Raw genomic sequence first — 21336 nt, 5'->3', positions numbered from 1 at the left:
TCTACTATCATTGGTGAACTTGTTCCGCTTATCTCTTACTCGCAAGGTTGCATACCATATGTGATCTTGTGATAATGAATCATAGAACTTTTTAGCCCTAGAAAGGCTAAGCCAATTTTCATTTTTTATTTTATATACAGGCATAGCGAGTTATACCTACATACTTTAATTCAACAACTCTTCCATTGTTTTACACAGGACTGAGCTGACACTGTGGTTGGCAAAAAAAGAAAGTAAATAAAAAATTTAAAGACAGAGAAAAGAGTTGTATTTATTTTATTTCTTTATATTTTTTGTCCATAAATGGTCAGAAGCTATTGGTCTTGTGAGATGTGGCAAACGTAGTGTTGAAACCTAAAAATCAAATACGCACAAGGAAATTAATTTTCAATATAATTGCATAACTCCATAACTTTCATAACTCCTGTTACCTCAACCAGTTAAAGGGTAACCTAGTTTTAGTAAAGATTTCCTTTACACAACGGAGATCATGTTTCGGTCCAGTTTATATGGTGCATTGTATGTGTGACAAACGGGATTTAGATCTTGTTTCAATTTCTTAAATCGTTTTTAAAATGTACCGCATTATATTTAGATGTTCCCAAGACAGACACGCATCAGATAAAAGACTTATGTTACATAACCGCCCTAGTTTTTGAAATTCGCAGAACATTGCAGGGGTTTAGGAAGAATATTTGTTAAAATGGAGTTGATGACAGTGTTGCACCACACCTTGTCTGGGGATTCTGTTCTAAAACCTATTAACAACATGAACAATCTGTGCTCACCTTGCACCTAAATAGTGTACATTGTATGTAAAAATAGCCATAGAAGCAAATGCAAGTGGTTCAACTTGCATGCTGTCTTATTTGTGTTGCATCTACCATTTAACTTCATATTTTATTTGGGGTTTATTGCTTAATTTACCCTCCATTTTTTGGATTGGTTATATCCATTTCAATGGGATGTTTTACATGTACACTGTTACTGACAAGTGTAAATTACTAAATAAAGTGGCAGAAGGTTTTGATCTGACTGATACACCAGCTACACTGTAAAACTTATGATTTTCCCTGCCAGTAAAACCGGCACTGTCTTGATGCTGAATTTGTATCTGCAGAAAAAGCCAGTGCAAAGTGGCTCTTTGAGATGAAAAGACACAAAAAGACAATTAAGCTGCTTGCACCTTGTAAGTCCCGTTCCAAGAAAGAGGTATAAAATTAGGTTACTGTGACTGAGACCTAGCTGATACAAGATCCAGCTTGTGTTGCTGTTAGTTCACCTGTATAATTCGCATTGTCCACCAAAGCTCTAGAAGCAAAGATAGTACAAAGACAGGCATAAGGGGATAAATATCATGAAATCAGTATGCATATACCTCTTTTTGTTTTAATATGGTTACCCACACTTAGAAATCATAATTCTTTTTCGCCATTTTATGGCTCAAAGAGGGAGCCAAATGCCTGAATGTATTGTGAGCTATGTTCAACATGAGAATCACAACCAAACAAACATAATAATCCGTCTATTTGCTGGTAAGCCAAAGGCATAGGCATGCAAAACCCAATTGACCGCTTGTGTCGTTCCAAAAGGCTGAGGGGGCAAATTCCAGCTAAAGTCGATCACTTCATCCATGACGATATCTGGGCTTTGGGTTTTCAAAATACAGCTGGCACCGCTTTTGTTTACTGGACAATTCATGCCATTCCTATGTAATTACTTTAATGGCCGCTATTGAGGTCCAGTTACAGGCTGCACGATATGTTTGAGTAAATGAAGGTACACTGCAGTACATTTTGAGCAGTGAAAATCAGTAAAATTTAATTTCATTAAATTAACAAACAAACAAGAAACAAACCAACAAACACATACACACACACACACAAACATATATATATATATATATATATATATATATATATATATATATATATATATATATATATATATATATATATTACGTGATGCTGAAGTGAAGTGCTTTCATTTTGTTAGACATCATGGAAAATGGGAAACTGTTGTCGGTGGTGAGTTGTAATATTAACCATAACCACCCATGATGATGATGATGATGGTAATAATAATAATAATAATAATAATAATAATAATAATGTCATAATCATCATAAATAAAAAATGAATATCAATGTCTTTGAGACATTCATCCTGTAACCATATGTGTGGATAAGTATGACTCTGAGAGAATGAATCAGCCTTAGTGATCATATACTCATCATTTAGATACAACTAAGCTGTACTGCAATGGTGTACAGCAGCAGTGTGTGTAATGGCAGTTCAGATGACATTCTCCATAGAAACATGCTCACAATTTCTCCCTGGAGCAGATGAGTTAAAAATAAGCCCCAGCAGTCTCTTTCACCCAATGTGTATTCCCGAGCACGTGTGCCTCCTTCATGGTGACTTGCAAAACGTGGTCAGAGAAAAAAATTAAGAACAGGTTGGGCTCAACACATAAGAGTAATTCTACCCTTGTGACCTAGATAGACCACTCAAAAGGGGTGCAGCCCATTACTGGAAATGTACCGGCAATTATCTCATCTTCGTTTCTTCTTGAATGAACTTTTCAACTTTGCCTGAAGGCTGCATGTTATACAGAACAGTTGGTAAACAAAAGACACACTATTCCATCAACATTGCTATCGCCAAAAATTGGGTGATTATGGGGCAGTTGTCAAGTCATTCTGTTTTAAAAGGCAAAAGGGTTGCAGGGTTTTTTCAGTTTCAAAAAATCTTCTTTCACAGTGCAGATTGGAAGGATCTTTATACTGTAGCTTGATATTTAAAACAGGTTTATGTTCAGAGATGAACAAAAGACCAGTGTTTTCTTTTCCTGGTCATCTAAGCCAGGATATCAATTGAATTTCACCTGAACTTAGTCTAACCTTCAGAATAAACTCAAACAGAAGTGTGGAGCTATGTGAACAACATGCTTTTACTGTGTCTATACATGCTTACTTTTGGATCAGCAGAAGGAATTTAGAATATTCCAACAAAGGTGTAGAGTCACGCGTTCATTGGGAAGAAGAGCATGAATCAATATCCGATACGCTGTGTTGCATTCCTAACAGGGGCCAAATGTTGCATGTTTGTGCTTCCACATGCACAGGATTAGTTCAGGATAAACTCGGAAATGGATAGAAGACAAGGAGAGCAAGAACAGATAATGGATTTAAAATTAAAAAAAAATTATCTGCTTGTGGTGAACACATGCTGCTTGTATTGATCCCATTACAGCATGTTATGTAGGCTGTGGCAGGCCTGTGTGTGGTGTTCAGCTTTAGTGAACCAGTGATATCATTCCTGGAATTGTTTAGTGTTGAGAAAATGTTTCAGCACCCTCATTGAAACACCAGAACAAGAGAGCACAAGCAAGAATAGCACATAGTCACAGGCATCTGTGACCACTACTGTAAACAGACCCATAAACAAATCTTTACACATCACAATACATTACTTTCAATAAATGACAATCTAAATATATAGCCAACTCATTCATCCATATGGTAACAACAACAATAATAATGATAATAATAATAATAATAATCATGTTTATCATTAGCATGAACACAGAAAAAGCAGGAAACTATCACTTCAAGGACATTCATGGAAAAAAACATGCTTGCGAAGATTTTAGTGTAGTTTATTGCATGTTCAAAAAACAGATATAAAGGCAGAGTTACAGTAACTGTCTTGCAAACACCACACACACACATATATATATATATATATATATATATATATATATATATATAATTTTTTGTATGGCATTGAGCAAAAAGCCTGGTGTGTACTTTCATCCATATATGTAATAATTACATTATTAGCAGTAATTATGACAGCATGATGTCAGCAATGTGCAGAAAACTCGCGAGCAGTTCAATGAGCAGTTCTACTCATGATTCCAAAGTGCCAAACAAGTATGTGCCAATCTGCTCAGGCAGACTCACAATTACTGCAAGCAGTCAAGCAATATAACTAGTGTGCAACCTATGAAAAAATGCTTTTCTGTAAACATGACAAGTTGGATCAACAGAACTGCAAGTGAGGTGAAAATGGCTGATCTTGAGCTATTGTGAGACTTTGCCAAAGTTGTGCTCAGACAGGAGAGAGTCTTCAAACGCTGTTTTTGATTTCTTTCTGAAATATTACAGGTGCACATTGACTTTGCCACCAGGTCAAAGGCATGCTACAGGACCTTCATCCTGACAAGGCTATGCAAATCCCCTTAAGTTCAATTGCCATCATTGGAAATGTGCTGCCAAGCATCATTTTCATTTCAGTTTCACACAGCAAAAATTTCACTCAACCTCCTATAGCCTATTACAATCTTTATCTCCGTCTCAATTCATGTAAAAGTAAATGATAGGTGCACAACACCTATGACTGACAAGAATGGCTACTAATTAAGCTAACTTAAAAACAATGTGTATTGGCTAACAGTTTATATATAATTATGACATCAGAAGACCTGGTGGCATAAATTGATTGCAAACAATTATAACTTAGGTATTTTCCATGTTTTCCAGAACACTGTTTGATATAGATGAGGCGTCAACCTTCAATCTGGATGCATGCCAGTGAACTCTCACATTTTGATTGTGAGCTTGCATGCTGCCTTTCTGCCTGAAAAAATACTTTTTTCTACAATCAACTCTACCATTCAATCCCTCAAAATACTCAAGATATTATTTAAATAAATAGCACATATATAAGTCATGTGACTTACTATTACTGTATCACTCATTGAAGAATAGGAGGAGAACCACAGACATGCTTCAAAAGTGGTGGTCGCTCTAGCCAAGGGAGGGGCCAACATGGCGGATGGACTTGGAGCACCTGGTGGAGGTTCTTCTGGCCCTCTGGACGCATTCGATGCTGGTGGTGTTGCATCTGCTGCAGTGGCACTGCAAAGCCACGGGGTAAGAGAAAAGCGGGTCGACATTGCTGGGACAGCCGGGCAGCTTCGCAGTACGGTACACCAGCGACTGATACACACAGGTCCGCTGGATCATGTAAGGCTTCCATATGGGTCCCCTCATGTTGCTGTCCTGAAACAGCACCCAAAGGGTTACTCACTTTAAACTTAAAAGGCAGGATTTCTACTAAGAAGTTCTACTACCGGGGCAGCAGTGTAGCATAGTGGTTAAGGAGCTGGACTTGTCACCAAAAAGGTTGCTGGTTCAATTCCCCACTGGGGCACTGCTGTTGTACCCTTGGGCAAGGTACTTAACCCACAACTGCCTCAGTAAATATCCAGCTGTATAAATAGATAACATTATAAAAAACTATAACCTATGAAAGTTGCTCTGGTTAAGAGGGTCTGCTAAATGCCAATAATGTAATGTAATGTACTATAGTCTCACAGTCTCAGTTAATAAATATTAAATACCAATAATAATAGTAATACCATGATTCCTTTAAACTTAATATCACATGAGGTAGGTGCTAGAGATGAATTAAAGCACACTGGACAGAACACAAAACAAAACTATAAAAAAAAGGTACCTCGCAAAAACTTGAGCGAACATGGCGCTTCATGAGTGGGACCTCTAGTTACAATTTTTACCTTCATCTTGATTAATTACCTCACAACTGTCAAAATATCCAATTCAGTCCTAGAGCAGAATTTAGAGAGTGAAACAGGGTCCACCCCCCCAAAATACACTTTATTTATATATGCTTTACTTTTAATTATAGAATTTGGAACAGCAGTGTGTGGTACTTTTACTCGGCTTACGGCTCTTACTCGGGAATAGCAGAAGCCACTGCAGATGGTGGTGTTAATGGTCATGCAGTGATCACACTCCTTCCGCTCCATGTAGAGGGTGTAGTTCTGGGGGCGGCACTTGGCGATGGCCTGGCCCATCAGCAGGCAGAGGATACAGCAGGTGAGTGCAGTCGAGCCCATGGGGAGAGGAGGGTCTTCAGGCAAGGTGATGCGTGTCAGCCGGGGGGGGGGATGCTAGAGAAGAAGAGGAGGATCTCTGGATGGGATGTAAAGAAGCGGGACCAGTGGTGTCGTTAGGTGCGATCATTCCGGGCTATAGCCCCAAATATTTTAATCCCAACCCACGAATATTTTCGCCCTGAAAAAGGAGATGTTTATAACAAAACAAGACAGACTGTGTAACAGAGCAGAACTTGACTTGCAGCGTCCGAAGGTGTGATGATATGTGTTTATTATAAAGGCAGATATAACCTCCCGATGCCGATCTCCCTTCAAAAATAAAAAAAAGACAAGCCCCAGGCAAACTTGACTTGCCCCTGATCTTTTCAATGGCTAGAAACGCCCCTGAGCGGGACATGAAGCCGCACTGTTTCTGAGAAGCTAACCAGCTGCGTTCAATCACTGCATGTACAGGCTGTCTGCCCTGGTGTATCTCTTGTGTGAGCAGATGAGCAATGATGCTCAGCTACAGCTGGCCTGCAAAGTCTGACAGTAGTCACACACACACACACACTCAGACTGCCGAGTCAGATTTCCACTAGTTACAGCGCTGACCTCAAGCTCCAATTCCCTAGTATTTAAGAATCTATTCTGCTTACATCAGCATTGTAAATATCCATGAAAGCTACGACAGTATCATTTGCTTATCAGGTGCTTCTATCCAGAGCTATTTACATATCAACCATTTATAGACATTTACTGGAGAAATTTTGGGGTTACGTTCCCTGCTCAAGGGTACAAAAGCAGTGCCCTACTGGGGAAACAAAGGGAAGCCTTTGGGTTAAAAGGCTACACCTCACAGGAACCCGGCAGCTAGTTTGGATATTGTGCCATGATACCTTATAACAAGGTATTATTCTGACTTGAATTATTATTATTACTTAAGGCTGAATTCATTTGCACACATAATCTACAGGTCTAAGGTATGGTGCTCTATCCACACAGTCACAAACATGTTAACAGCTTGAACATTGAGCTTGTTACAAAAGTTATACACTTCTGAACTGAACTCCCCATTACTGATAGCCACAACTGCAAGAACAGTGTCTGTTTACTCATTCTTACTGTCATCATTATCGAGACTCCTGAACATTATGGATACTTTGCTCATGCTACCATCATATACCATGCCAGAACCCCTATTCCTCTCCAAGGTGCATAACCACAGCAAATTCTACTACCTGAAATGGTGTTTAGGCACCAAAACCCAAGACATCTGAATACATTGGCAATCTAAGATGCTGGTACTGTGGAGCCAACATACCCAAACTGTCTTGCTGTCCGTCTGATGGCAACGCAAAGAAACCTGGCCACGGCAAGCGAAAGCGTCCAGTGCTACGAGACACTTACCTATACACTGCCTCACAAACTGCCTGGACACCTGCAGTGATCCCGGAGCTGGGTGCGTCCTGTGCTTTATATCAATAGCCTAATCTGCCTTGATCCTCGCATGTCCTTATCGTCATGAGCAGCAAGAAAATACGATCCGTCCAGTGACAGTGTCCTGTACCCAGCAATGCGGGGTCACACCGAGGAGCCCTACAGAGATTTAAAAAAGGCACCAGACCGGATCATCAGTACCCAGCATGATCGATGCAGGAGTGAGCCGGCATACAAGGGACCCTACACACAGAGAGGGTGACTTCTCAGTGTCGCTGCACTTTCTTAACTACCACAGTACAGAAAAAATCACTTGCTTCTTACATACTATTTATAATATACATTTATAGTAATAAAACAAAATAATGATAACAAAAATAAAACAAAATTTCATAGTCCAGATTCATAAGCATCTCTCCTACATCTCAAAAGAATAAATGAACAAAATTTATTCATTCATTCATTCATTAAATTGTAATACTTTGTATGCTTTCTGTTTTGTGTGAAAATTGCTATCCAGGGGACAAACCATAGTGGAGTGGACCATGCAGACAGCTCCTGTAACACCCTAGCCAGAAAAGCTGGTTGTCTGGATTGTAGGCGAGCGTGGTGCAGAATTGCAGGAAAATGAAATCCAATCACATCTTTCTGTGGACATGACTGGTAGATTGTAGTAGTAGTAATAAATTAGTAGTAAATTCAACACTGCATTTACATGAATCATATCCAGTCAACAGCCACCTCTCTCAATCTCTCTCAGATAGATGAACAGAAGCATTTTCTGGTTTAGTGAAACAGGAAAACTATTAAAATCAGCATTTTTTCATAAATATGACACATCTTGAAAGGATTTACCATAATGCTATTTGTGTACTGTGCAGTATATATTATAGTTACTATTATAGTTTGTTAGTATTAGTATGGTATACATTATTTTATCATATGGTTCAAAATATATAAATATGTATTATAATGTTATTACATTTTAGTCTTTTAAAGCATTTCTAACAAAAAAAGCTTATAATAACTCTGATAAAGAAAGGCAATGTGTGCTGTTAATTTTAACCAAATAAAGCCTAATTCTTTTCAAATATAAACCTCTGTGTGTTGCTGAACATCCTGGTGACCTAGAGACATACCATTAATATTAAGGATATTGAGATTCTCAGCTGAACTTTTTTACCATAGGCCTTGCTGCTGCAGCTATGCTAGCTGTCTTATTAAAGTGCACCCAAAGGCAATTCCAACATCCTGCAAGCTCAAACCTTGGCTCACATCATTTTTCTTTCCATTTCAAGTTGTTACGAGTCCAAAACCCCACAGGCGTGGTGTACGCCTGGCCCTGCTGCACGTTGGTAACGACGCAGTGCGTGCCAAATCAAAGAAATAAAATGTAACAACTCTTGTCAGTGTTTGGAATGAGCCTAACCTAACAAAGTACTGACTTGACATATACCGTGTACTGCTCAGTAACTTCAGGAACTACTCTAGAATATTGTAGTTCCTGAAATTCCTGGAAATGTTATTGCCATGTTCTTTTGAACGCCCCTCTTAACTCCTGCAGCTCCATTTAAAAGAAGGGAAAGGGAAATTGGAACAAAAAAAAATGCATGTTCCATTTTCACAGGCAACAGACTTGTTTCACTACTTTGATATAATTGAATCTGCAAAGTTTAACCATTTAAAAGAGGTAATATTATTGTCTGTTATTAACTTTGTATGTCAATTTGGGTAACTCCAATGACATTAAATAACCATACTTTTTTTTTTTTTTTTTTGATAATTATTCGTATTTTTGTGTCCTAAGGGGTCATTTCAGCCATGTATAGATTTGCACTCTGAAGTAAGTTAATATCCTATATGACTTTTATTTGAGTGTCATGTACACTATGGTGCCCAGCACATAATAAGACACTTATAAGACACTATTATACAGCAGTACATTTGCACTTTCACAGTTTCACAAATCCTGTATTGATTTCTATTTCACAACTTACCACTTCAATTATAAGAGAGTAAACGAGCACATTTAATCCTCACATCAGACCATAACAGAGAAAGTGAATTTTTAGTATCACAGACTTCCCCCGTGTCTACATTTCATTCCACCACCGGCAACTTTGACTTTCTTTTTTCTTCTAACTGCCACAACATTGTATATGGTCAGCATTTAATTTTTTGAATTTTAATTGGTTACCACTCCCATCCTTCAGATGAGATGTTAAACCCCCCCCACTTCACTATGAAACACTGAGAACCTTAAAAGCTGTTGTATACATTTAATCCATTATTACTTCTCTGCTGATGTCACTTTGCTTTTGATGAGCAGTTACCAGCTTTTTAAATATATGAGCCCTGTATATTTGAACTGTTCTCCACCATTTCCTGTTGTCCTGAGTCAAATGAGACGAGCAAGATATTCTTACCACTTTGAGCTTTCGTGACACTGACAAATGGTGAAACTGAGGGGGCAGTTTCACCTGTAAACTAGGTTCAGGTTAATGCTGCTGTCACAGTGGGGTGTCGGTCTGGACACAGGAGTCAGGTTCTGGGTTCAGAATTTTATTGAGGATTTTGGGATGTGTGGATGTGTGTCCGGTTTTCAGGCACAGACGCACACAACAACAACACAATGCTTGGTCCCCAAGGGCTTGGTCTCCCCGGTTCTTCACTCTACGGGTATTGGTGTGGTACTGAGGTGGGGGAGGTCACCACCACCTTTATATTGTCCCGTATCCTTGGCCCTATTGAGGTTCTTATTGGTGGCCAAAGGATACGACCAGGTCAGAGTGCAAATGGTGATCTGGGGGCCGTCCTTGGGGGTGCGCATATGCCTCAGGTTACCTGCGGGGGTCCTGCTGATAAAGGGAGCAGCAGGACCAGTTTGGGCAGGTTTCAACTGAGTTGTAAACAAGTGCCTGTGAGAGGTGGGGGTGGTGCGCAAACAAAGACGAAGACACAGAAAAAGACAGAAACATGTGGCCCTTTTCTAGAAATGGTATTGATCGTCTGTCGGTAACATAACAAGCCCAGGAAATTTTGTCCTGTTCGCATTGAAATGGGTAAGGCCATGTCTAGTCCCCATTATCCGCCTCTCTAAGTGCACTTCATAAGAAATTATGTTTATTGAGCAGAGATTACAAGGAAAGCCAGTTCCAATTGTGTGCAGATTTTCGTTCCATTAGCAACCATGGATGCTGAGAACGGCACATTATAGGAATTGAATGAACAGCAGAACACGCTGGCCATTTAGACGAATGTTGCCATCAACAGGATTTGTTGTAACAATCTGACAAGAAGAAATACATCTGTAACATCAGACAAATGATATGGTCTTAATATGTTCAGTAGTGCTCATAATTAAAGAAAAGATTTTTTTTCAGAGGGCTTCCTGACTTGAAACTTCTCAGTGTTCATATTTCATCCACCTCAGCTACATTGACCTGGTAACTCACAGTGCAGACAACCCAAAGTGACCTGAAAACATACTTAATTAGGCAGAGCCGGCAGTGAAGGTCAGTTGGCTGTGAGGGTGATGAACATTAAAATTTATGATCAATCATAGCCAGGTTGGTTTTTCAGTTGACCCAGGAAACAGGGATGACCCGGACATCGAATGGATTTGGACCAAGGCAAGACCCAAGACCCAAGACCCAAGAAATGTTTTTTTTTCCTTTTTATTTCTACACTTACGGAGTGGAAGGAGTGACGGATTTCCTACAAAAAAAGTTTTTCTGTCATTAAAAAATAATTTATAATATATTATATATATATTTTATAATAATTTATAAAAATAATAATAAATTTCACTTTGAGAACACACATATTCGTCATTTGAAACTTTAATCATTTGGTGCTGAAGAGATTTTAAGATTCAGTCATTGCTCACTTTCGCAGAAGCCATCCTAGAAGCTTGCCTTGAATGCAATCTTTAACCAAATCCTCCCTCTGTAATTACAACTGGCCTTGTATGCAATGCACCTGTTGTGCAGTACATGTAGTCCCTGCAAACATATACAGAAAGCACAGAAATCAGTTATGAGATGTGATCAAGTAAAAGGGCTGGTAGCAGCACATGTACCTTGAGTTCTCTTCTTAGGTGTCAATTGACTCAGCATTTGGTTTAACAATAAAAATGCCTGAAGCCCACTCAAAGAGATTTCTTGTGGTTTGGGGTGATGTGTAGATAAACATTGGGACGAGGACCTCATCTGATTTGATGACACATCTGAATTATAATGTTCTAATCATAATGTTTGCCCTGCTTCATGAAATGGGTGATGACAGTCAGCACCCCAGTTAGGAACAAATATTTTATGAACAAATCTAAACAAATTATGTTTTTAAAACAAAGCTACAGCATCTCATTGACAGAAGTCAAGTGTGAGATCAGTAGCTGAATCACACTGTTGATGATGATGATGAAGAGCTGAATTAGAACAAAAAGTATCCAGTGAAGAGGGCCTTTAGCCTAAATTTGGAAGCTGTGATCTGTGGACTTCACTTTTCAGTCCAAAACATAGAAATATTTTGTATTGGGGCCAAAAATTTGTACAAATGGTGTTTGCTGTTGTCCCGTGTTTTGATTTTGATTCAGTAGATATGAATATCTATACAATCAAAGCATAAAGACTGCAAATGATTTGGACATAGTAGTACTGAAATTTAGCTTTGAGTCCAACAAAGGGATTGCACCTAGCGGTGGGCTGAGATTCTTGGTGCCCTTGCTTGGACATCGTAAACAGGAAAAAGAATGGATTGGGTGGAGGAGAGATGCCTTGACCAGCTGTTGCAGAACGGAAGTGGTAAATTGGATTTTTATAGCTGTAGAGGAGACCGGTTTGTCTAGGTTTGGTTAATCGTGTAATTAAAACCTAGTTAACTTCAGTTAATGTCATCTTTCTGGATAAGTCTGCTGGATGTCATAAATGTAAATGGTCTCACATCTTATAAGTCACTCTGAATAAGGATTTCTGCTAAATAACCAAAATGTAAAATGTAAAAAAACTGCTAAACCTTGCCAATAAACCACAACAGTTGCAGTAATGACCATTGCAATATTAAGAAAATAATTTCTGCACAAATGATTAGAACACGTAGCAAGAATAAACACATTAGTCTAGCTGCTTTGACCTTGGCATTACAATTTGCATTGTGAGGGTGAGGTCAACTTACTTTTCATGACATTTACATGTAACTGCCTGGCACACCTTCTGTGGAAATCTTTTTCTTGAACATTACTGCAGGGATATTTGCCTGCTGCTGAAATGACATTTGTTATTATAGCACTGTGTGACAGACTGACATGTTCAGATGCAATCTTTCATATCCTGCATGTGCTGTTGTCCACGTGGCCTTATCGTATGCACTTCTTACCTTTGGTTCGTAAGGCAATCTGTGCCGGAGCATCTGGCACATGTCTAAATGTAAATGTTGAGCTCTCAGAAGTCTAGCAGGCGGGCATGCCGCTGAGACCAAAGCAAAAACCCATTAAGGTCCATAAGTAAGAACCCGTTCAGTGAGGTCATATTTCCTCTAAACAGAAAGAGAGCATCTGCACTGATGTGAACTAGATCTTTTTGCTGGTGTAGTACCAGTATTATCAAGGCTTTGCCTTAAAAAGCCTAAAATAAACAAAAGTTAATTAACACAATCTACGTTTTAATGGATCTGTAACTGCCTGTAACTTGTGCTGAAAGGCTCTCTGGATACATGTGTCTGCTAAATGAAATGAATGTCATGTTTGTTATCTTTCTAAAGCTGCAAAATCTCTTGAGCTGCTGCACAGCTCTACACAGGGCTGGGAATTACTGTATTTGCCGTTTCTGTAAACAGGAATCAGGAAATAGGAGACATGTTTGTGACAAAGCTAAGACCAAGCAAGGTAAGTGTTTCTTTCAGAAAATTTCCACAGAACTTTGTAGACGGGTAATTTTTTCCTGAGCTCTGTTAGTTTTCAGCAATGTCAAAAATCAAGAAAAAATTCAATACAGTGATACAGCCAGCACATTTAAGTCTTTACATTGATTTTATGTTAATGTTTATGGTCTTTGTGATACACACATTATTTATAAGCATAAGATTAGAACATCTGCAAAATAAATAAATGTTTATGTTTATGAGAATGCTGAATATGACTGTGGCAGAACACCATGGAATAATCTTTCATTTGTACACATACTCCAAAGGTCATCACTTCAACAACTAGCAGTGCTGAAGACACACAGCAAAATAAGACGTTTCACTTGCATTGCGTAAAACGTATGACTTGCGCATCAATATTTTATTTTACGTCTCCCTCTGCTGGTAGCGGGTTGTTACAACAGGTCATTTCTCATACTCCTTCCGGGACGAGTACCAGTATCATAATAGCTGTAAGGAAGCCAAAGGTTAATGGCACATTTCCTGGATGGGGCAATGCTGTGGAAACCCACAGACAGTCCATATTTGCAAAGCAAATATCCAGTGATATAAATGTATGACATGTGAAAATGGAAAGCTGCGGATGTCGATCTTATTTAAGAGTGTCTGCTAAGAAAGCATAATATAACAGAAATGGCCAATTTCCAGTGGATTATTCAGGACAGCCTGTTCCATATTTGTAGTGACTGTCAGAAAACAGGAAGTTAGCTTGCCTGGAATTCATAGGGTTGAACTGATTGGTGCCAAGAGCTGGAGGAACTGGTGAAAAAAAAACATGCTGGTGTTGAGAGTGGGCATTAAGGGACAGAGTGTGCCCTTCCCAGATTTCACACAGAGTAATATAGAGCTCTGTACTGTAGACTTCAGAGTTTTGTGTTCAAATCCTACAGTAGACACTGCTATTGCTTTGCTGTCAGAGTGTGAAAAAGGTAGACTGTGTATGCAAAAATATAAGATACATTTTATTTAAACAATTTGCAAACAAGCATATATCACTACAATGTCAGGGATGGTTTGTAAGCTCCCAACTAAACATTATTGGGGCCTGGGGACAACATTTGTCTGTTTAAAAAAAATTAACGCTCTGATTATAGGAAAATTTCATCATGCAAGTAATGGTGCCGTGGTAGCAAGCCTGGAAAGATGTAAGAATGGTTCTGTGAAACCAAAAATGTTTCCTGGCATGGAGATGGTTCAAGGCTGACTTTAAACAGGCTTTAAATAGTGTTGATTCATCAACAGGGTGTCTTCTTTGTCCACTCATGAACTGCCATTATTCAGGCTGGGTGCAAACTGTTACCTGGGTTAATCAGCATCAAGCTTAGTTGAAGATTGCCTCTTCAGCTGGTTAATTGTTGCAGCACGTAAGTCTTGCCGTTTTGTATAGCACTTGCATAGCACAGAAGTATTCTTGCTCTGATTTGTACATTGACACCAGTTGTTGTTGACGGTTTGATTACAGTGGCACTTTCTAGTATCACATTCTAGTAGTTTCACTTTCTTGAATTTCTAGTATGACACCAATGGCTGCACCACTGTGTGACTATTGACACTTGTACTAATGTGGTTGAAGGTTTTATATGTATATGCACCTTTGCCTTTCAAGTAATTCTGGATGGGATATTGCACCTCTACCCCAAATATTCAACTGCAGTAAATCTTTTGAAATGCAGTGGTATAGATACATGAGGAGAATTAAGGGATTAGACCAATCAAGAGAGGAAGGAACTGAGATAGACACACCTGTAGTTACTGAAATCCCCTCCACTTCAACTGATGGTGTGTTAACTCACTTACGTGAATTAAAAATGACTCAGTATGTATCGTTATCACTATTTGTTATTGCTTCACAACAAGCTAACGTGTTGTAGTTCACTTAGACATATGTTACTTCAGAGAGAGCCCTCTAGCGCAATTATTGAGACTACAGTTTGCACCAAAAAGTGTTCTGCCTCAGTCAGGTGAGTGTTATACGTTGGTGGATAGGATGAGTAAAGAGATCTTTGGGGTCTTTAAAATGTATAGGAGGTGTTCATTTATTCATTCATTCATTTTGTTGGCTCCATTAGCAAACATTCACAGTCAAAGCATTTGGGAATGCTGAACTTTGAAACCTGCTATTGTTTTAGACGCAGTCATCCTGGTGAACTTTGCTCCTTATTCTACTTCCTTATAATATTTATACATCACTAATCTATAAATGTAGGCAAATGCCATGAATCATTATGCCTGAGTCAAAAATATATACACAGACACATACACACACACACACACACACACACACATACACACACACACACACACACACATACACACACATGCGCGTGTATGCCTAGTAACATGGAGATAGTGTGTATTTCATGACATTGCTTTGATTGCCCACTTATTGTGTTAAGGTAAATCAAATCCTTTCTAATCTGCTGGTGAGAGACTGTACTATGACATCATGACCACATAATTCCCCCACGGCAGTATTTTTTTAATCATGGCATCAGACCTTGCCTGCCCAACTTGAAATTCAATGAAGCATAAAATTCACATGGCTTTACAAAAGGGTCATCTAAGGAAATGATGAAACCATAGTAGCACTGATGGGAAAATATGAAAATATTCCTTAATGCTGAGCTGAGCAGGCAAAAAAGCAGGCACTGTTTGAAATACCTTTGTCACCTCTTAAATAGGTTGAAACATGTTTACAGAGCAAACGTAAGTATACTGCCAGGATGGCCAATTTTACATTAATGTATAAAACCAGGCCCTGTGGTATCATGACTTGGTTTCCCAGAGCAGCAGTATATGCAAACAAACGCACTTTTGAGTTTGACTGACTTGTGATCCCGTTGTCTTTATGACCGGCCAGTGATAAAGGCAGTTACCACAGGCCAGCCCCTCCTAACCACCTGCCAGGAAGAGGTGGGGCTGAGCCGACAGCCTGCCAGGCATGGGGAAAAATGCAGGGATGAGGGAGGGGGGAGCAGAAGAAGACTACTGCCGGATTCCGTCTCAGGTGTGTGGTTCAGGTAAGTGGCAGCCTCTCCCGGTGTGCTCTTCCTCTGACGCCTCTGAGAAGGGACATAGCTGAGAGTGGACAGAGCCAGGTGTTAGCTGACCAATGGGTGCATGTTAAACTGCTGTTATGTGTAGTTTGCGCTGCTAACAGTCACAGTCCTTTCTTCCTGATCCTGTGGAACTGGGTGCTGTTGAGCAATCACATGGAGTTGCTTGAGGGTTGGGCAGGGCCCAGGCGTACGTTTAGGGAAGGTACACAATAATGGCTTATTCTGTTGTCAATCAAAGTTCTGAAGGGAGAAGCTCACAGCTGTTTTAGGCCTGGTGTTTTGGGCTACATATTTGATTGACGCATTGCCTCAGTGCAAAGTGGCTGAACAGAGGAATGATGTCTTCCCTAACATGGTGGCGCCCTCTGGAACCTCAAACCGCTCAGAGGCACCTCTTATCAGGACCTCAGATATTTCCATTCAACTCACTCACTCAGGGAACATGAGCATCTGTTCAGCTAAGGGTGTTAAAAAATCAAGATTCTTTATGGAAATAATAGAAATCCTTCCGGGCTGCCAGTGAGGGAGAGTCTTTTGATAAGAGAAGTAATAATTAACCTGCAAATATTTGGGTATTATAGCGAAGCAAGGGGAAGCAAGGAGAGTATGACGAAAAACACACGAGTCAGGAGTGGTCTATTTCCAGGTTCTGTGGGCTCTCGCAGTGCACGCCAGGACCTGAGCAGCTCTGTGCTAATGCTCCTGGATCACCATTCCAGAGTAAAGCGGCACGGCTAGAGGCCCGCATGTTGGGGGTCATTATCTTACAAGCTTAAAGTATATACTGTACATACATTCCCCTTTTTGTGCTGATGGCTTTTACAATGACCTGCCTTTGAGTCATATATGAAAATGCTGCCATTATTTGTTTTATGACACAAAATCTTACAGACTTACTGCCTACATGTTGTAAATACGCCACCTTTTTGTATTGGTCATGAAGTTGTCACGAAGAAGTAAAGAAGTAGTATTAGGTTGTGTTTTGAATGATACTTTGTAATTGGTTATATTTCATGCACAATAAATACATTACTTTTATGTGAGATCTTCCATAGTTTGGTGACACTACTGTGTGGTGTTTCTGAAAGGAGTCTGGACTACCCGAACAAGAGGATCAGTCCACAAGGCTCATTCGCCTTGAGTGCAGGTTGAGCCCTATGACCCAGGTTTGAAAACAGCTGGGTAATTTGCCAGGAGCCAACATTCAGCAGCATCCCCTTCATTTTGGTGCATAGTGGGACACCTAATAGAAAAGCAGCTGTCGGCTGCATGCGAGTGTATTGGAGGACTACTTTCATCTCACTTTGGTGGAGAACAGCATTAATTATCTTATTGGGTTTAGTATGGTCTACTGGGTCCGTGGCATGATTTTTTTTTAGCTGTTAGCTGTGGCTAGCCCTAACTTCTAACTCTCACCCTAACCAACCCATGACTACAGATTAAACTTCCATTGTATGGCAGGAAATTAACCTTTGATTTAGAAAACAAAAAGAAAATCTAACAAACCTAATGAAATTAACACATTTTACACTATGTGTGACTGTTGTTACAAATTAAAAATGAAAACTAAATGAGAAATTTTCTATTTTTTTAACAGAATGGACAGAATCTTTAAGGCTAAAGTTAAAGTGCAAGTAGTACTAACAGTTTTTCTTTCTCATTTTTGTTCAGCTTTCTGGAGATAAAAATGAGCTCTGCACGATGTCTTCACCACCTTCTGTTTTCTGTCAGCATCCTCTTGGCTGTTACCTTTGGTACCCCTTCCATTTCAAATCCTCTTGGCCGGAACATTCCTGATAATCGTAATGCTACAAGCTCAGATCTCAATGGTACTACACAGTTGCCAATCAGCTCCACCCAGAGTGGCTCCATCAGCCCAACGGCTTTCCCAAGCTCCACCCAGCTCAATGTTGTCACAACGCCGATTACTCAAGACTCTACCAGCAACAGCACTGTAACTGCAACAAATTTGCCCAGCTCCACCAAGGAGAGCATTAGCACCACGGAGACGTCTCTGAACTCCACCCCAGACGATCCCAATGCCACAGCAACAACACTGCTGTCCGAAACTACAGCCTTGGCTCATACCACTGGTTTTACCACTCCCTCAAATTCATCAACCAATCAGCCACAGCCTGCTTCAACTGCTACCTCCATATCAGCATCAACCAGCCAAGTGGACCACACAACTCTCACAGCCACTGGCATATCAACAGCCAAGCCCCCACCTAGCACCACCACAAATTCCACCACGCAAGTTGAGGGTAAATGTCCTCTCAGTAGTGGCTTTAATTCATACTGTATCAGTGACCCATCATGTGCATTTGCAATTTAATGCAATTAATTTGCAAATGCAATTTAGGACAAATTCCATGTGCAATTACATTTGGTTCTGACATGCCTGTGTTGAACATGAAAGATGATTAGAAATAAAATGTGCTCTGTACTGTACATTAATTCAAATCTTTATCTGCTGTTTTACCTGAATTTAAATGAACAGGTAAGCCACACGAGCTCAGCTATTCCGAAAAAGCCATGACGATTTTCTTCAGCGTTCTGCTTGGGGTGGCCATTTTGGCGGTGGTTGTGTACAGCCTTACCAGATGCCGACGGGAGGGGACCCAGTTCATGCACAGACCCCTCTACAACAATTCAGAGGAGCCTGGTGAGCAGCTTTCTGGATTCTCTGGAGGTGAGGTTTTCAAGCTGTTCAGTTACATTAAATTATTGGAATTTAGCAGACACTCTTATCCAGGGCGACTTACATAGGCTACAGTTTTTGACATGTTACCCATCTACATTTACTGAGGCAATTCCGGGTTAAGTACCTTGCCCAAGGGCACAGCAGCAGTTCCTCAGTGGGGATGCAATCCGGCAACCTTTTGTTGAAGAGTCCTGCTCCTTACCACTATGCTACACTGCCACCCAGTTACATTGTTATATCAGCTTTTTTCAGCATGCGGTTAATTCCATGCCAGCCTCTGATTGCTATCATCAATGTCTCTGCAGCGGACAGATATGTGGCTCGCGACGACACCCTGGTCATATCTGGGGGGCTGTACGATGGCCCTGAGGTCTTTAACCCCGCGATGACCACAGAAGAAGACGTAGGATTCCACTCTGACCAGCTTCCATACGCCCCCGGACCGGCACAGTTCCGCCTGGAGTTCCTCCCTGATGACCGAGAGAGGTCCCCCAACCACATGGCCTCTACGTTCGAAACCTTTCAGCCCCTCGAAGATGAACCCTAAAGAACAGTAAAGATGAAATGCCAAGTACTGGTTTATAGACTTTCCTCAATGTTTCCCAAAACCTGGTTAAAATCCCCATTCCTGCCCATGCTCTTACTGCTCACTAAAGACCTCATTGTATTGGATCCCAATGCTTTATGGATCATTTCAGCAAGTATCTCAGTGTCATAACCATTTCAAATCTCTTCATAAGCTCTGAATTAAAACAACTTCAAAAAATCTGCTTATCTGGTTAGCCATCTGCATTTACACTATGATTTTCAGGCCTGAGTTTCTGCATGCTTTTTGCAGTAGGTGAGATGATCTTATCTGCTGTGGTAGAAGGGGCCCTCTCCTTAACATTCTATGACTTTCTGGTTGAGCTTCTGGCTATCATATGCATATTATGTGGTGTTCCAGAGTGTGAGAATGAACTTAAATCTTAGTCTTCTTTGAAAAGCAGCCAAATAGTTACATGAGGGAAATCTGCTCATAATCACATTTCAGAGACATGTCAAATTGAGAAAAAAAGCTAATTGTAAGCCGGACAAAATAGTGCAATAAACAGACTGCTGGAAAAACGTCCTTGCACTGAAGTCTGAACTGAACTGACCCAAATGGCAGTTATTAGTATTAACCGGGAAACAAACAGACAAAAAGCAAATGGAATTATAAAAGTAGCATTTCCTTGGGACTGCCAATCAATGGCGGTAATCATATCTTGGAAACTGCATAGCCTGGAACCGAGTGCTACATCATGTTTCATGTAATTAATGAATGATTAATTTAACCAACAAACAGGACAGCAGCCTCCCTGCAGGAAATGGGACACTTCCTGGATCAACTTTCTTGTTGAGAGCAAAGGCCAAGTGGCAGATGATGCTGGAGTCATATACGAGTCATGTTATCCACTTTCAGTGCCAGGCAGGGCAAAACTAACACCATGTCATGCTAACAGTGAATAAACACTTTTCGCGGTAATAACATCTTCCTCTCGACTGCTTGTCTTGCTCTCCATCCAGGTTCACTGTTTCACTGTTCCCTGCTCTCATTAAAAGGTCATTTCAACACTGATCAGTGCGAACATGATTTCTTTTGAATGTACGAAAACAAAGCGTTTGCATTGGGAATCAGAGGAAGGGTTTGCTTGGTGTTTGGATTTGCTCCAGCCTCTGTAAAACTTAGGAAGAGAGTAATTAAAAAGAACACCAGCAAACCATAAACACAGAGACATTTAGTGATATAGTGATAAAAACAACAGAATCAACAAAACTGGTTTGCACTGGTTTGTAAAAAAAACTTAAAAATAAGAAAGTGACTGACAAACACTGATGAACTATTCAAATCAATGTTAGCTGGTAAAAACCTGCCTAACCATTCTAAAATGTTTCCAGGCTTGGTACCAAGCACATTAGTAAACACATTAGTGTTAAAACTTGTCTTGCTGGAAATTGTCTACATTATCTTACGCTAAGCGGGTGTTAGTATGCAGTGTCAAACTCAGTAGGGGTGGTTTTATTCTCCAGATGACATTATGAAAACCCCTGGCTTCGTTCAGTTCATTCAATATACCACCCAAGACAGCCACTTTCCAGATTTTGCAATTACCTACATGAATGCCAGTAAGAAAAAGTACTGAAAGCGAAGGCAAAGCGAAAACATTAATAATGTTTAACAAAATCACAACGGACAAAACATTTTCTATATAGGTTATTCAGCAACAAATGAAAAAAGTCGGACGGACTTCATAGACAATTTTTTTTTATTTAATTAAAATT

At 39.9% G+C, this 21336-nt stretch overlaps 2 protein-coding genes across 2 annotated transcripts; one reads left to right on the top strand and one right to left on the bottom strand.

Moving 5' to 3' along the window:
- Positions 1–4813: 4813 nt before the first annotated feature.
- Positions 4814–5928, bottom strand: LOC118780388 (thyrotropin subunit beta-like). The gene is made up of 2 exons (XM_036532837.1): positions 5767–5928; positions 4814–5068 (listed from the first exon to the last, which is right to left on the bottom strand). The coding sequence occupies exons 1-2, from the start codon at positions 5926–5928 to the stop codon at positions 4814–4816; spliced, it is 417 nt and encodes a 138-aa protein (XP_036388730.1).
- Positions 5929–16227: 10299 nt separating this feature from the next.
- si:ch211-105j21.9 (sialomucin core protein 24-like) lies at positions 16228–19702 on the top strand. The gene is made up of 4 exons (XM_036534184.1): positions 16228–16289; positions 18000–18592; positions 18829–19020; positions 19338–19702. Exons 2-4 carry the CDS (start codon positions 18016–18018, stop codon positions 19577–19579), a joined length of 1011 nt encoding a protein of 336 aa, XP_036390077.1. The 5' UTR covers positions 16228–16289; positions 18000–18015; the 3' UTR covers positions 19580–19702.
- The last annotated feature ends 1634 nt before the right edge of the window (positions 19703–21336 follow it).

The sequence above is a fragment of the Megalops cyprinoides genome, chromosome 7, assembly GCF_013368585.1.
Source record: "Megalops cyprinoides isolate fMegCyp1 chromosome 7, fMegCyp1.pri, whole genome shotgun sequence".
Taxonomy (NCBI): Eukaryota; Metazoa; Chordata; class Actinopteri; order Elopiformes; family Megalopidae; genus Megalops; species Megalops cyprinoides.
The sequence above is the reverse complement of the archived record's forward strand: the minus strand, read 5'-3'. Positions and strand labels throughout refer to the sequence as shown.